This window comes from Oryctolagus cuniculus, chromosome 19 (genome assembly GCF_964237555.1).
Source record: "Oryctolagus cuniculus chromosome 19, mOryCun1.1, whole genome shotgun sequence".
Lineage (NCBI taxonomy): Eukaryota > Metazoa > Chordata > Mammalia > Lagomorpha > Leporidae > Oryctolagus > Oryctolagus cuniculus.
This window is the reverse complement of record NC_091450.1, coordinates 41,398,779-41,414,919: the sequence shown is the minus strand read 5'-3', so window position 1 is coordinate 41,414,919 and position 16,141 is coordinate 41,398,779. Positions and strand designations below refer to the sequence as shown.

The following is a 16,141-nucleotide window of genomic DNA, read 5'->3' as shown; positions in this document are numbered from 1 at the left end:
TATACTGGAGCACTGGTTCGAGTCCCGGATGCTCTGCTTCTGATCCAGCTCCCTGCTAAGGTACCTGGGAAAGCAGCAGAGGATGGCTCAAATGTTTGGGCCTCTGCCACCCATGTGGGAGACCTGGATGGAGCTCATGGCTTCAGCCTGGCCCAGTCCTGGCTGTTGCTGGCATTTGGGGAGTGAACCGACAGATGGGAGATGTCTGTCATTCTGCCTTTCAAGTAAAGTAAGTAAACCTTAAAAAAAAAATCATTTACATCGCTGCTCTCTTTTTGAGTTAGATCAAACGGCAGTTGCAAGCATCCAACAGTAGCTCTGGAGCATTAACCTCCCCCAAATCACCTGGGGGACTCTTTGCAACCCAGGTTGCTCGGCCGTACCTCCTGGGTTTCTGATGCGCTGTCTGGGGTGGGACCCAAGAAGGTGCATTTCTTTTTCTTTTTTAAATATTTATTTATTTAAAGTCCGAGTTACTGAGAGAAGAGAAAAGCAGAGATGGAGAGAGAGAATCTTCCATTGGCTGATTCACTTTCCAGATGGCTGTAATGGCTGGGGCTGAAGCCGGGAGCCAGGAGCCAGGAGTTTCATCCAGGTATCCCACGTGGGTGGCAGGGCCCGAGCACTCAGGCCATCTGCTGCTGCTTTCCCAGGCGGATTAGAAGGGAGCTGGATCACAAGTGGAGCAGCCAAGGCTTAAACCAGTGCCAACGTGAGATGCCAGAGTTGCAGGTGGCAGCTTTACCTGCTACGCCGCAATGCTGGCCCCTGGAATTATAGTTCCTAATGAATCCTAGCCGTTCAATGATTTTCCTATTTCACTCATGTCCTTAGCTGTTTCTGAACATAGACTGTGGGGGCTCCACTAGCGCCTTTAACGACTTCGGGGAAGGGATCTCAGAGCTGACAGGCAACAAGTGGGACTTCACCAAGGACCAGATTGCAGAGTTCCAGGGAGTCGTCCAGGTGTTGGGCCAGACAGGTGACAGCAAGATCCCTGTGCAGCCAGTGTGGGGATGTGATGAGGCCGGGACCCCACCAACTCCAAGGTGTCAAGGCCCTGGGGAAACCCCAAGAGTGACAAGATAAATATGAGGGTGCTGGACTTTGAGTACTTCCTGCCTATGCCGCTGAGTGTGGCCAAGAACCAGGGCCACTGGGACCCTGTGAGGATGATTCTGAATGCCTTTGGGGTTCGACAAGAAAGGGAACAGCACTGTCATGGGTGCTGAAATCAGTCACGTCCTTGTCACACGGGGTGAGAACATGACAGAGCAGGTGGAGATGCTGGTGGCAGCGCACCAGGACAGCAATGGTTCTATCAGCCATGAAGGGCGTGTCTGTGTGGGCCCGTGTCCATTCCCAGGATGCCCAAGCCACTCCCTGGGGGAGACTTCGTATCTCTGGTCTCAGCCTCTTTTTGAGCTGGTCTCTCTTGAATGATGTCTGCCATCAGTGTTGACTAAAGACTTGCTTTGTGGCCAGTTGGGGGGGGGGAACCTTTGGATTGATTTAATTACCTGCATATATTTGAAGAAATAATCTGTATTTCATGCAACTTCACAGCCATAAAACATACTATGACATGTCCATGACAATGGCTAAAATAAAAAATACAACGCCCGATGCTGAGAAATACTGCTGGTGGGAAAGTCAAATGCTAGACTCTGGAAAACAGCTTGGCAGTTTTTAAAATAAAAATGTGCATTTTCCCTATGACTCAGCAATTGCAGTCTTGGGCGCTTATCCTGGAGAAATGTCCACGTTAAGACTGGTATGTGCCTGAGTGTGGTCGTTTATTTGCAGTGGCCCAGACTGGAGTGGCAGTAGTGATACAGCTCACTGTGTGCATGTATGCCACGGAACACGGCAGAGCAATAAAGGCGGGGCGGGGGGGGGGGCCCTGTTGATCCATGTAACAGTCATGCTGAGTGGGGGGAAAAACAGTCCCCAAAGACTGCCTCCTGTATGAGTCCAGGTAGAACATTTTTGACGTGGAAGCTACTTGGCAGAGGGTGGGGCTGTCAAAGGGCAATAGCGGTGACCCGTGGGGGTGTCGGAAGTGTTCACTGTTTTGATTATGATAGTGAAGATGTGAAACTACACTATTTTAATTAACTGCAAGTGCACATCAGGGCAAGTGAAACTGGGAGAGTCTAAGGTCATTATACAAGGGCGCTTCAAGGTCAGTGAGGGGTGGCCCCTGTGGTGCAGTGGGCTAAGCTCATGGTTGGGATGCCTGAATCTCACACTGAGTGCCTGGCTTCGCTGCACTTCCAATCCAGCTGCCAGTGAATGTGCTGGGAGGCAGCTGATGATAGCCCAAGTATTTGGGTTCTTGCTACCCGTGTGGGAGACCCTCATGTAGTTTCTGGCTCCCAGCTCCCTGCTAAGGTACCTGGGAAAGCAGCAGAGGATGGCTCAAATGTTTGGGCCTCTGCCACCGTGTGGGAGACGTGGACGGAGCTCATGGCTTCAGCCTGGCCCAGCCCTGGCTGTTGCTGGCATTTGGGGAGTGAACCCCTGGGTGGAGCTGTGCACTCGGGCAGGTTCTGTCAACTCTGCCTTTCATGTAGATGAAAGCAAATATTTTAAAAATACCTTAAAAATTTTGTGGAAAAATGGAATTAAAGTTTATTTTGGTATTTTTTTTTTTTTTTTTTGGAAATCCATGTATCGATTCCTCTTTTTTTTTTTTTTGACAGGCAGAGTGGATAGAGAGAGAGAGAGACAGAGAGAAAGGTCTTCCTTTTGCCTTTGGTTCACCCTCCAATGACCGCCACAGCTGGCGTGCTGCGGCCGGCGCACCGCACTGATCCGAAGGCAGGAGCCAGGTACTTCTCCTGGTCTCCCATGGGGTGCAGGGCCCAAGCACTTGGGCCATCCTCCACTGCACTCCCTGGCCACAGCAGAGAGCTGGCCTGGAAGAGGGGCAACCGGGACAGAATCCGGCGCCCTGACCGGGACTAGAACCCGGTGTGCCGGTGCCGCAGGCGGAGGATTAGCCTAGTGAGCCGCGGCGCTGGCTCGATTCCTTTATAACACATTTTCAGTGGAGGTTTTGATGCACTTTCGTAGTACAGACTTGCAAAGTGAAGCCACTATGGAAAGGCGTACCAAGTGCCTCTGTACTAATTGTTTTTACAGCTGCCTGTGAATCTACAATGATCTCAATAAAAATTACAATGACCAAAAACAAGTAATAACCTTTACCAAGGATAGCAATTTCTCCAGGCTTGCACATTGGTAATATTTAGGTTGCGAAGACTCCAAAGACCTCTGGGCATGGAAGAATAAACAGAAGTCCTAATTAATGCCAGTTTTGTACATCTAGAGTTACTTTTTAAAATGATTTATTTATTTGGAAGGCAGAGCAAGAGAGAGAGAGACACACACACACACACACAGAGACAGAGCAAGACAGCGATCTTCCATCTGCTGGTTCACTCACCAGATGCTTGCAACAGCCCAGACTGGGCCAGGCCGCAGCCATGAGGCTGGGCCTCCATCCTGGTCTCCCACATGGGTGCCGAGGCCTGAGCACTTGGGTCATCTTTAGTTGCTTTCCCAGAAGCGTCAGCAGGGAGCGGGAATGGAAATGGCACAGCTGGGACTTGAACTAGCACTTTGCTATGGGCTGCTGGTGTTGCAGGCAGTGGCTTAACCAGCGTCACCACAAGGCTGGTTCCATCCAGTTATTTTAAAAATGTGATGAAGACCCGAAGGCTAATCCGTAGGAGCTGCTGGCCTTGGCGGCACCAGCGGGACGAGAGGTGAACGCTCAGAGGCCGTTGTTACAGCTGACCCCTCTCACCAAGGACCTCCTGTGGTCTCCCAAGCAGATCTCCGCAGGGTGACAGCACTGGCAGGTCTGGGAGCCATATCTACCGCGCACTTTGTATGTCCTAATAAGAACTACCATTTAACAAGGCCATGCGGTATCTGCCAGATCTGCGCCCCTGATTTAACTGACGCCTCACTGAGAAATGTTCCGGCAGAGGCAGCATTAACCCCATTTTACAGATGAGCAAAGTGGGGCTTAGAGAATGTCCTGTGGCACCAGCAGGCGACGTGGTCCGCCAGTGCAGAGTGTTGGGTCTGTGCGGGCCACAGCTGCCCTCCGCGGTACACCCCTTCTCTTTACGAGCGGCTGTTACTGTCCTTGCTCCTGAACACGTATGTTTTGGACATTCCTTGTTCCTTGTTTCATCACTTTCTTTACGGGCTCTTAGCCTGAGGACGATGGGCTGTTACAGCATGCACAAGTTGGTTTCAGGAGTTCATAAAGCCACTGAAATCAGATGCAAAATTTGATGTGTATTTCTTACGTATGAATTTTTCTGGGGAAAAGGCTGCAGAGCTTCCAGAAGATTCTCAAAGAGGTTTGGGACAAACACAAGTTAGAGGCTCCTGCAGTTAGAGCCAAAGAAAGATCCTCCCCTCTCTCCACTGGGAAACATTTCACGTACCTGTTACACTGACATGGAGAAGTGATGCATTTGGGGTTACATGGACTCAGCTTCCAAAGCAGGGACGGACACCTGCACGGACACCTCAAGGACTCAGCTGACACACCCCCGTCTGAGCAGAAAGCTTTTCCATTTCCCAGCGATCCCAGGCAGCTTTAGAAGACGGTGTTCCTGGCCGGCGCTGCGACTCACTAGGCTAATCCTCCGCCTTGCGGCGCCGGCACAGCGGGTTCTAGTCCCGGTCGGGGTGCCGGATTCTGTCCCGGTTGCCCCTCTTCCAGGCCAGCTCTCTGCTGTGGCCAGGGAGTGCAGTGGAGGATGGCCCAAGTGCTTGGGCCCTGCACCCCATGGGAGACCAGGAGAAGCACCTGGCTCCTGCCATCGGATCAGCGCCGTGCACTGGCCCCAGCGCGCCGGCCTCAGCGGCTATTGGAGGGTGAACCAACGGCAAAAGGAAGACCTTTCTCTCTGTCTCTCTTTCTCACTGTCCACTCTGCCTGTCAAAAAAAAAAAAAAAAAAAAAAAAAAAGACGGTGTTCCTTCCTGACGACTCTGACGCACGATAAAGGCACGTTAAGGTATGCCTGAAGGTCAACGCAGGCTGGGCTGCACAGCCTGAAAACAAAATAGTGGCTCATGGTTCTCTGTTTACTATTTATCTGAAAGGCATAGTGAGAGGCAGAGAGAGAGGGAGAGAGGAGAGAGAGGAGAGAGGAGAGAGGAGAGTCGAGAGAGGGGAGAGGAGAGAGGGGAGAGGAGAGGAGAGAGGGGAGAGGGGAGAGGGGAGGAGTGAGGAGAGGAGTGAGGGGAGGAGAGAGGAGATTCGCTTTTGCTACTTCATTCCCCAAATGCCTGCGACATCTGGGGCTCAGCCAACCGGGGCTGCTGTCAGGAAGCCGGCTGGAACTCCATCCAGGTCTCCCTTGTGGGTGGCAGGGACCCACGTCCTTAAGCCCTCACCACTGCCTCCCAGGGTACACACACAGAGGAAGCTGGATGAGAAGCAGAACAAGGGCTTGAACCCAGGCACTCTGATATAGGATGCCGTGGCCCAAGCTGGGTCTCTCACCTTCCCGCCTCCAGTGATTTTTTTTTAAGGGGACAAAGATCTTTTCAGTGGTGTAAGGCGCATGGGCAGAGGGTTCAGTAGCTGTGTGACTGCACTTAGAGGGACAACTGCCAGGACACGCATGGATGCTCATGATTTTGCATAGTCTGTTCCCTGTCTATAATGCCCTTCCCCACTTCTTTGCCCAGTGAACTTGCACACTGCCTTTCGTTACACCCTAGGTCAAGGTCTTCTCCCTTCTGAGATGGCCCCCTAGCTCTCTCCTCCAGCAGGACGGTTCTATCATGTGTGTCTTAGCCTTCTGCACACACGCCTATCACCAGCTCCTCATCAGCTGATCTGGATCGCCCAGGGAACTGAGCCTCTGGGATGCTGAAACGTGATGGATTTCTTTTGTGTCTTGTTCCCAGGCACACAGTAGGTGGCCCAAGGTGCTCTCGGCAGGTGCGTGTAAGCGGTTAAGTGACAAGCGCAGCCACTTGTTAGTGAGAAGTGGTTTCCAGAGACCACCCGATGGGCGTGTTGAGGAAACCATCAATGGACAGGAGTGGGGTTGGGGGCACGCTGACCCGCCGGACATTAGAGTGGGGATCCCTGGAGACCCTAAAAGGTGTCTGCGAACGGGAACATGGCTGGGTCCTGGTCCCCTGCTTTGGACACAGCTTGGATTCCTGCACTTGTCACCAGGATCACTCACAGTCTCGGCTGCGCGGGGCCACAGGCACGGTCCAGGGCAGGTGCCGAGCCCGGAGCCCTTGCGTCCAGCCCGGGAGCGAGCCAGCCAGCCAGGCAGGCGCGTGCAGGTGCTCCCGGCCTCCCCGAGGGGCGCGACCTCAGCAAAGGCCCAGGGCCCGCGCTGCTGGGCACCCGGACGCGATCCAGGCCTGGTGGCAAATTCGTGCACAGGAGGCGGGTCAAAAACAGGAGAGAAAAAAAAACAAAGCCTGCTTTTCCTCGGGACAAAATCGTGTGTCCTCCCCCCGGACGCGGTAACGGCCGGAGAACAGGCTAAGGATTCCTTAGTGGAATCGGCCACTCGGGAAGCAAGGGGAGAAGGCGGCCCCGGGGCCGCTGCGGTGTCTGGGCAGACCGTGGGCACAGTCCACCCCTCTCCTGTCCCCACGCGCGGCGCCGGCCACTCCGCGATGGGGCCACGGGGCGCAGACGCCGCCTCCGCGCCAAGTCTCTCCCCCGGCCTCTCCCAACAAACCGGGTCGCCAGCCCGCGGCTCTCAACAGCTCGTCAGGAGGACGGAGCCCGGAGCGCGACACCCGGGGACGCCCCTTCTCCCCACCTCAGCGTCCGCATCCGCAGATCCCCTCGGGCGCCGCGGGAGCAGGAAGAAGCGAGAAGCCCCCGGCCCACGGGCTGCAGGCCCGGCGCGCGCCCGAGGAGCGAGCGGGCTGGCGGCGGCGGCGTGCCCCGCCCCCGACGTACCGCGGGCGCGCGCACGCACACAGGCGCGGGGGCGCACGGCGGCGGGCGCGCGCAGGGCCGGGCCCGCACGGCGGCGGGCGCGCGCGCGGCTCCGGGAGGCGGCGGCGGCGGCGGAAGCGGCGAGGGCGGCAGGCGTCCGGCTCCGAGGTGGTGGAGGCGGCGGCGGCGGCGACTCAGGACTGGGCTCGGTGGGAGCCACGAGGGTCCGGGCGCCGGGGCGAGCGCCGATCCCCTGGGCTCCGCCGCCCGGACGCCTGGGCCGCGGAGTTTGTGTCCCGGCTCGGACCCCGGCGCCCAGCCCGGAGCCGTAACCTTGAGGCGGCGGCGGCGGCGGGGCCGGGCCGGGCCGGGTCGGGGGGCGGCGGCGGCGCTGGATCCGCGGCTGCCCGATCGTCGGCGGGAGATGTCGAACCCCGGGACGCGCAGAAGCGGCTCCAGCATCAAGATCCGTCTGACAGGTAGGGCGGGCGGGAGGCCCACCCGCGCCGCGGGCGCCCCCTCGGGCCCCCGGAGCCCCCTCGGGGGCGCCCTCCCCCACGCCGGCCGTTGTCCCAGGACCTCGTCTCCCCCCGCCCCCCCGGCGTGCGCCCCTCGCCGCTCCCGGCCGGCCCCGCCCCCTCGCCGCGGCCCGGCCCCGCCCCCTCCGCGCGCCCCCCGACTCCCCGGGCCCCGCGCCCGCCGGGCTCGGCGCCCCCGGCGTCTGCCCCCACCTGTCCCCTCGCCGCCCACCCCCGGCCCGGCCGCAGCCCGGCCTTTCTGTCCCTGTCCCCTGGCCCCCAGCGCCCGTTTCTCGCCCCCTCCTCCACCTTCTCTCCCCTCCTCCCCCTCCCCCTGGATCCCAGCCCCTTCCTCACCCCCCCACCGCCTGCCTTCTCCCCCGGTCCCGCCCCCCGCCCCGCATTTTGTGCTGGCCCCGCCCCCTCGCTGGGGTCTCCCGGCCTCCACCCTTTTCTTCCTGGAGCCTCGGGTCCTCAGCCGGGTCCCCCGGTTCTTTCTCACTTCCCGCCAGGTCCTGCGACGGCGGCCGTCTGCCCGGGCCGCGGCCTGCGCCCGCCTAGGTCCCCCCCCCCCGCCCCGGTTCCGCTGCATTGCACTTGACCCCCGCTGCCCGCGCGCCCACCCGGCCGCGGCGCGGGCTCCGCCGTTCCTCCCGCTGTGTCCTCGCCCGGCGGCGGCGGCTCGGGGGGCGCGGGGGCGTGGACGCCTCCCTCCGTCGCCGGCCCCCGGCGTCTGTCCGCACCCTGCGGGGCTTCCCGGACCCCGGCCCTGCGGAGTGGGGTCCCCGCCGGCGTGGGCCCGCGGGTCTCTGTGCGAGGACCCCCGGGTCGGGGCTCAGGGGTCGGAACGCCCGCTTTTGAGGCCCAGCTGTCGTCGGTCAAATCCGCGAAAACGACAATGGGTGATTTTTCTTCCCCCCTCAAAAGTCAGTTTTACTTTGAAAAGTTCAGAGTGGTTGGCACTAGCCCTCTTTCTGGTTTGAGTTTAGAAACATTCGCACAGCGGCGTAAGATCAGGGAACGGTTAGGCCCAACGCTGACCCTGGCTCTGTGGACAAGCAGGTGCACCCGCCGGCGCGGGGGGCGAGAGGGAGCACCTGTCCCGCGTGGAGGCAGCGCGCACCTTGCCACCTCGGTGGTGGCAGACAGTCGCAGTCCCTGGCCACTCCCGCTTGGTTCTGGTCTGCAACGTGATCTGCCATTGGCATCGCAGTGGTTCGTTCTGTTAAACAGCAGAGGGATTGATTTGGGGAGTTGGGTGGAGATGGTGTTTCAGAGGCAGGTGTGTCAGGTGCGCGTGTGTGAATCCGGCCGGGCCGGGACCCTGGTTTCTCCTCCCAGGCTGTGGCTGGGCTCAGGAACGAGGCGTGCCACGTACAGACGTGCTCCGGGGCGGCGTTGGTGGGTGGGGGCTCTCGGGAACACCGGGTGTCCAGCGGTTTGAGTGTGGTCTCCCTCGCAGCAGAAGGGTGTAGTGGTGCTGGTCATCTTCCTAGCCTTACCTTGGGTGGAAATGCTGGAACTTGGTGTTTAGTTGAAGATGGAATAGATTTTGGTCTGGTCTTTATGGTTTTCAGGGGAATTTGAAATCTTGCTAATGGCATTTGTGGATAACAATGATCTTTCAAAGAGTTGAGTAATTAAGTTATGGGTTTCAAAGATCTCATTTCCGTGTTTGATATTTGAACATAATGACTTTTCACAATGGAGGGTATTCTAACCAGTCTGCGAGTGCCACACAGAGTGCAATTCATTGGAAAGACAAGGAAGACGCTGGAACTAGAAGGGAGCATTTGGAACGGTTGGGCCCACAGCCGTATCTGGTGGTGACTAGAGCCTTGGACTCCGAGCGGGGGAATGTGTGGTTGGAGACAGGGAACACTTTCACCTCCCTGGGCCCGCGAGGCTCCGGCCATTGGGACGTCCTTCATCTCCTTTTCACAGGCTCTGTCAGTCTGTCTACTGATTTCACGTCGTGGTTGGGCATGTATCCTTTCTGTTCGCAATCCTGGTATTCAGAAATCCGTGTTCCAGCATGGCACTTGAGTCTGATTTATGCCTCCCATTCATATTATGTATTGTTTATGAGTGTTTTTTCCTGTGGGACTTTTTTTTAACAACAAAAAACACTTGTGGGTAATATGCTGAACTGCTCTGGAAATCTGGTCTAGACAGAAGAATGTCCTTTTTAAAAATGGAAATAAAAATGTTTGTTTTCATCCCCCTTGAAAAGTGGAGAGGAAGGGAGTGAGAGAGGGAGAGATGGCGCTGATGCACTTTCCCGAGTGCCTGCAACAGCTCGGGATGGGCTAGGCTGAAGCCTGGAGCCGCCTCCCCAGCAGGGGCCCGGCTGCCTCCCAGGATGAATGAGCAGGGAGTTGGGGTGGAAGTGGAGTGGCCCAGACTTGAACTGGCGCTCTGATGCAGGATTCGGGGGCAGAAGCAGCACTTAAACCTCCGAGCCACAATGCCAGCCACTGTTTGAGTCTTTATATTTGAAATCATGTTATTTTGGGGCTGGCATTGTTGTGTAGTGGGTAGGGCTGCGGCCCTCGACTCTGGCATCCTATGTGGGCACTGGGTTGAGTCCCTGCTGCTCCACTTCCGATGCAGCTCTCTGCTCATGGCCTGGGAAGAGCAGTGGAAGATGGCCCATGTGTTTGGGCCCCTGATACTCACATGGGAGACCCAGATGAAGCTCCAGGCTCCTGGCTTCAGCCTGGCCTGTGCTGGCCGTTGCGGCCAACTGGGGAGTGGACCAGTGGATGAAAGACCTCTATGTCGTTCCCTCTTTCTATAACTCTTTCAAAAAATAAATAAATCTTTAAAAGATAATGTTATTCAATGAGTGCTATTGTGATATTTTAGTAGGAAAATAGCTTTTAAGTGGTTTCTGTAGGCTTAGGGGCAAAATATGTGCAAAATCCAGTGTCTTAGAGCATTATTTTGGAGCCGTTTTAGAGTTCACTGGCAAATCGGATATTTTGGAAACATTTTGATGTAAAATTTGAGCAAGATTTGCAAAAACTTCTCACATGGTATAGAGGTGAATTTCAGTTAACATTATTTAGGCCATTTTGGGCAAAAGAACGGGATTCAGAGCCCTAAGGGTTCCACAGTGCTCTTCAGGAAAATGAAATTCTATTCTGTGCAGCAGCCAGGTGAAACACCACGTGCTTTCCTGCCTGGAAATGCTCGCTGGCCTGGTATCTTTGGAGCGTGACTGTGTATTGCGAAGAGAAGAATTCACATCCACGTAGAGAGAAAGCAGGAGACCTTCCTTGATAGCACATGGAGATGTGCGGCTGTCTTGGAAGTTAGCACAAGCTGTGTCACACCGCCTTGTGTCTCGGCTTTGCTGCTAACAAACATGGGAGAGAAATGGTGTTAATAATGGCTATTTTAGGCCGGCGCCGCGGCTCAATAGGCTAATCCTCCGCCTTGCAGCGCTGGCACACCGGGTTCTAGTCCCGGTCGGGGCGCCGGATTCTGTCCCGGTTGCCCCTCTTCCAGGCCAGCCCTCTGCTGTGGCCAGGGAGTGCAGTGGAGGATGGCCCAGGTGCTTGGGCCCTGCACCCCATGGGAGACCAGGAAAAGCACCTGGCTCCTGGCTCCTGCCATCGGATCAGCGCGGTGCGCCGGCCGCAGTGCGCCGGCCGCGGCGGCCATTGGAGGGTGAACCAACGGCAAAAGGAAGACCTTTCTCTCTGTCTCTCTCTCTCACTGTCCACTCTGCCTGTCAAAAAAAAAAAAAAAAAAAAAAGGCTATTTTTAATTGATCGGTAACAAGTGATCAAACAGTTGATTCAAAGATTTAAGTTTCTCTTAAAGATTAGGAGGCCAGGTGCCGTGGCTCACTGGTTGATCCTCTGCCTGCGGCGCCGGCATCCCATGTGGGCGCCGGGTTCTAGTCCTGGTTGCTCCTCTTCCAGGCCAGCTCTCTGCTGTGGCCTGGGAGGGCAGTGGAGGATGGCCCAGGTCCTTGGGCCCTGCACCCCATGGGAGACCGTGAGAAGCACCTGGCTCCTGGCTTCAGATCGGCGTAGCACCGGCCATAGCAGCTATTTGGGGAGTGAACCAATGGAAAGAAGACCTTTCTCTCTTTCTCTCTCTCTCTCTCTCTCTCTCTCTCTCTCTCTCTCTAACTCTACCTGTCAAATTAAAAAAAAAAAATTTAAGAAAATGTTCTGACTTTGTCAATTTGTATCAATAAAAACATTAAGGAAGGCAGAACTTTGTAAGGTTTATTTATTTATATCAGAATTAGGGAGAGAGAGAGGAAGAGAGAGAGGAAGAGAAAGGAATCTTTGATCCACGGTTCACTCCTCAGATGGCTGTCAGGAGCTTCATCCAGGTCTCCCACATGGGTGCAGGGCCCAAGGACTCGGGCCATCTGCTGCTGCTCTCCCAGGTGCATCAGCAGGGAGCTGGATCGAAAGTGGAGCAGCCTGTACCCCAGCTGGTGCCCAGATGGGATGGCAGCGCTGTAGGGGTAGCTTAACCCGATGGGCCACAGTGCCAGCCCCCAGGCAGAACTGCTGTTTCAACAACTGTAACCTGGTTGCTGGGGTGAGGTGGAGTAGTGATTAGTTGATAGCCAGTGGGTATGACAGTTTTCTTAAGGCCCTCGTTAAATGTAGGAGGGTACAGCCTAGGTACGTCTTGAACCAGATTATCTAAAGATGTAGGATGGGTTAGTTCTGCTTCCTGGCCCTCTGACTAAGATCAAGTGTAGGATGGGTTAGTTCCAACGCTGTGGCAAACCTCAAGTTGCAGTTTTATACTTTCAAAGGAATCACATTCTGCCCAGTGCCAGTGCAGGTTCTATCAGCGATTTTGTTATTTGATCACATTTCTGTTGTCTTTAAAAAAAAAAACAAAAACAAAAACAAAAAACACCTTTCCACCCTCAAAATCCTTTTCTCCTTGTAATCTTATTGACCGGCCTAAGTGACTTGAAACATTAAATTTTTTTAAAGATTCATTTATTTATTTAAAAGTCAGAGTTACACAGAGAGAAGGAGAGGCAGAGAGAGAGAGGTCTTATATCCGCTGGTTCACTCTCCAATTGGCTGCACCGATCCGAAGCCAGGAGCCAGGAGCTTCCTCTGGGTCTCCTGTGTGGGTGCAGGGGCCCAAGAACTTGGGTCATTCTCTGCTGCTTTCCCAGGTCATAGCAGAGAGCTATGGATTGGAAGTGGAGCAGCTGGAACTCTGTGCCCATATGGGATGCCGGCACTGCAGGCAGTGGCTTCACCCACTACACCACAGCCCAGCCCCAAAACATGAAATCTCTCATAGACTTTATTCCATATGTGTTTTCAAAGTAGTTGTGATGCATCAGACCAGAATTTTTTGCTCTAACAGTTCAGAACGCCATTATTTGTAACTAAGAAAGTTGGTTTTTCGAAGCCAGGAGCTAGGTGCTTCTTCCTGGTCTCCCATGCAGGTGCAGGGCCCAAGGAGTTGGGCCATCCTCCACTGCCCTCCCGGGCCACAGCAGAGAGCTGGCCTGGAAGAGGGGCAACCGGGACTAGAACCCGGCGCCCATATGGGCTGCAGGTGGAGGGTTAACCAAGTGAGCCACGGCGCCGGCCCCAGGAAGTTGGTTCTGAATCTCAGGTTTTTCTTTCTCTTCTACAGATGTTCGTTTTCTTGGTTTGGTTGAGGGGAAGTTCTGGAGGCCGAGTTACTGGTGAGGTATTTTCTCATGAATTAAGAAAAAAAGAAAGAAGTAAGGAAACACTGACCCATAATATTTCAACATCAACCCAATGATCCGGGTAATTGGCCTGGCTGTTTTGTAACACTGTTATGAGTACTGGCCAAACAGCACATTTTATTGTGCGGTTCGGAAAGTTCAGATGGATGAAGAATTTTGATATCGTTACATTGCCCTGATTATCTAGCGGAGAAAGGCTTTAAGGGCTCTTAATTTAGGATTCAAATATTTGTAATCTCAAAACCGTTTTAGAAGTTAAGTGTTTTTGAGCAAATAAGGAATGTGAAGAATCTGGCTTTGTCCCTGACTTACATGACTGCTTTGCTTGCTGTTTTTGAGTGAATTTCCTAGAGAAAGCTCCCAACTTGGAATGGCCTGTGATCCCAGGCACACTCTGGGAGGCCCTTCCCGCTCCGACAGAGCCAGCGGAGCCGTGTTTAAAAACAAAGGCGCCTCGTGTGCGGATGGGGCACATCCTCTTCAAATGGTAGAGTTAGGATTGTGTCTCCAGATGCAGTTGAATCCATTTAAATATTTAAACTAAGTGGAATGTTGTTCCCACATTTCTGGATTTCATTGTTTAAAACAAGGCTTGAGTGACGCACAATCAGTGCCCCTGGTGCTGCACCCCGCTCTGCCCTTCCAGCGGCCTGCACCTCGGCAGACAGGAATTCTAATTGGCTGAGGAATGTCGGCCACGCCGGGGCCCTGAGCCTGAACCTACTCCGCTGGCTGCTGGGAGATGCGTCTCCGATGTCTGCAGCTCGCAGCTTGCTCTCCGGATGCCCGCAGTTGACGCTGTCGTAGACGGCAGCCTGCTTCCTCCTTTGTATGCTGTGCGGCCGCTGGGCTGTCTGAAGCCTTGGTGCTTTCCCGGGGCTCAGATGCTGGAGTAGGAATCAGAAGGTCTGACTTTCATTTCTCACCACAGAAGCAACCTCAGGGAAGAAAGGCGGAGGCTGTGCGTAGAATCGCGATCTGTGCACGACTCTGCCTTCCTGGCTGTACTGGGAGATACCTGCTTGCTTTTGTACTGCCCAAGACCTGATGAAGATGGATTCAGTATTTTAATGAGTGCTTATGAATTATTTATAGACTAGCATGCTGGAAGTACAGAGTGATGGGTTGCTGTTATTTCTTAGCCTACGTAACCATGTAAATGATAAAGCTACTTGTGCTGTACGTTGACATGGGAGAAAATCCATGGAACCGACTGCTGATCCTGGCACAGTAGTGCTCAGGAATGGATTGTCACATTCTCTGTGAGCGCAGAGACCTTCCTGAGAGAACTAGTGTTGCAAACCGAAGCCGGCCTCCTCTTCAAGGGGGAAGCCTTGGTGGCCTTCCTGCTCAAACCTGGAGCCGTCAGGGATGCACACAGTCACGTGCGGGCGGCCACCCTGCTGCTGTTCACGGCGAGGTGACGGTGTCGCTATCTGCACGGAGTGAAGAGCGGCTGAAAACGCTTGCAGACAGTAAAGCACTTAGTAAAGTAGCTGGATAGAAAATTTCTTCTTGTAAAAATAGGATAAAATCAATGTGCAGTCGCAAGCTAGGGAAAGCAGTTTTAATCGATGTGAAAATGAAAGTCTGGTTTTCTTTTTTTTTTTTTTTAAGATTTATTTATTTATTTGAAAATCAGACTTACTCTGAAAGAAAAGGAGAGGCAGAGAGAGAGAGAATCTTCCATCCGCTGGTTCACTCCCCAGTTGGCCACAGCGGCCAGTGCTGATCAGGAGCCAGGAGCTTCTTGTGGGTCTTCCACGTGGGTGCAGGGGCCCAAGGACTAGGGCCATCTTCTACTGCTTTCCCAGGCTACAGCAGAGAGCAGGATTGGAAGTGGAGCAGCTGGGACTCGAACTGGTGCCCATATGGGATGCAGACACTGCAGGCAGTGGCTTTACCCGCTATACCACAGCGCCAGTCCCAGCCTGATTTTCTTAACATACGAAGAGCTTTCAAAATTAATTTTAGAAGACCAGTAACCTAGTAGGCAAAGAATAGGGGCAAGTCACAGAAAAGAAAACAAAAATGGATTTTTAAATATGTGAAAAGACACAGTTCTATTTCCCCTTACATATCCATTTTCTTTCCTTTAAAAATTTATTTGAAATTGACAATCAGCCCTACTTGAACTAAATAAAATACAAGTCAGAACTCAGGATGAAACACTTCTTCATCTCTCAGATGGGCAGACCAAAGAGTTCTGAAACCATTGAGCGCTCACCAGGGAGTGGCTGAGCAGGGGCTCTCGGAACGTTGATGGCGCAGTAGCGGCAGTAGCTAGCGATGGAGGGCAGTTCTTGGTAAGATGAATGTCTGTGCCCTTGGACCCAGCGGTTCTGCCCCTAGGGTTTCTTCCTTACAGATGTATTTGCATATCTATTCAAAGTCTTCTGTGCAAAATGATTGCAGCATTGTTTGAAGACTGAAAACTACCCACATGTGCGTCAGCAGAGCGGTAGGTAAGCAGATTACCCTGTAACCCCAAGGACGCGTGGCTGTCCATAGAGTAAGGCACCGCGCTCACTCTGAGACGGAGCATTCTCCAAGATGCAGCCCTGAGGGGGAAGAATTCTGATTTGGAAAAGTGGATAGTGTGTGTGCTGTGTGCGCAATAAGTAGAACAGCAAGCGCAAGGTTTATAAGTGGGCCGTCTCTGTAGGCTCTCAGTGGAAGAATAGTGAGTGTTGGGAATATTGTGAGTCCCTCTGGGGAGGAACTGGGAGCCTGGAGGAGGAGAAGCAGGGGTTCGTGTGTGTGTGTGTGTGTGTGTGTGTGTGTGAGAGAGAGAGAGAGAGAGAGAGAAGGGGGTACTGAGACTACATTGGATTCCTTTTATGTTGTTAATCTCTCTCCTCCTCTGACCTCCTTGAGCATATGTTGCTTTTCAATAATTAAAAATGTTAAAAACAAAAAGAACCTAGGGCTCTTAAGAAGAAAAGGT

General features: G+C 54.1%; 1 protein-coding gene and 1 pseudogene across 7 annotated transcripts in view; both read left to right on the top strand.

The window, feature by feature from the left end:
• The first annotated feature begins 717 nt into the window (after positions 1-717).
• LOC100353316 (myosin light polypeptide 6-like) lies at positions 718-1,493 on the top strand (annotated as a pseudogene).
• A 5,552-nt stretch (positions 1,494-7,045) lies between these two features.
• SMURF1 (SMAD specific E3 ubiquitin protein ligase 1) overlaps positions 7,046-16,141 on the top strand; it is a 107,658-nt gene continuing 98,562 nt past the window's right edge. For 4 of the 7 annotated variants that reach the window (XM_051847774.2, XM_051847773.2, XM_051847770.2 and 1 more), the window contains exon 1: positions 7,046-7,433. In XM_051847774.2, the coding sequence (XP_051703734.1) occupies positions 7,379-7,433 (55 nt within the window). In that variant the 5' untranslated portion in view covers positions 7,046-7,378. Of the gene's footprint in view, positions 7,434-8,090; positions 8,399-8,423; positions 15,660-16,141 lie in introns of those variants that run through there. The other 3 variants (XM_051847771.2, XM_051847772.2, XM_070064391.1) reach the window with 3 other exon arrangements.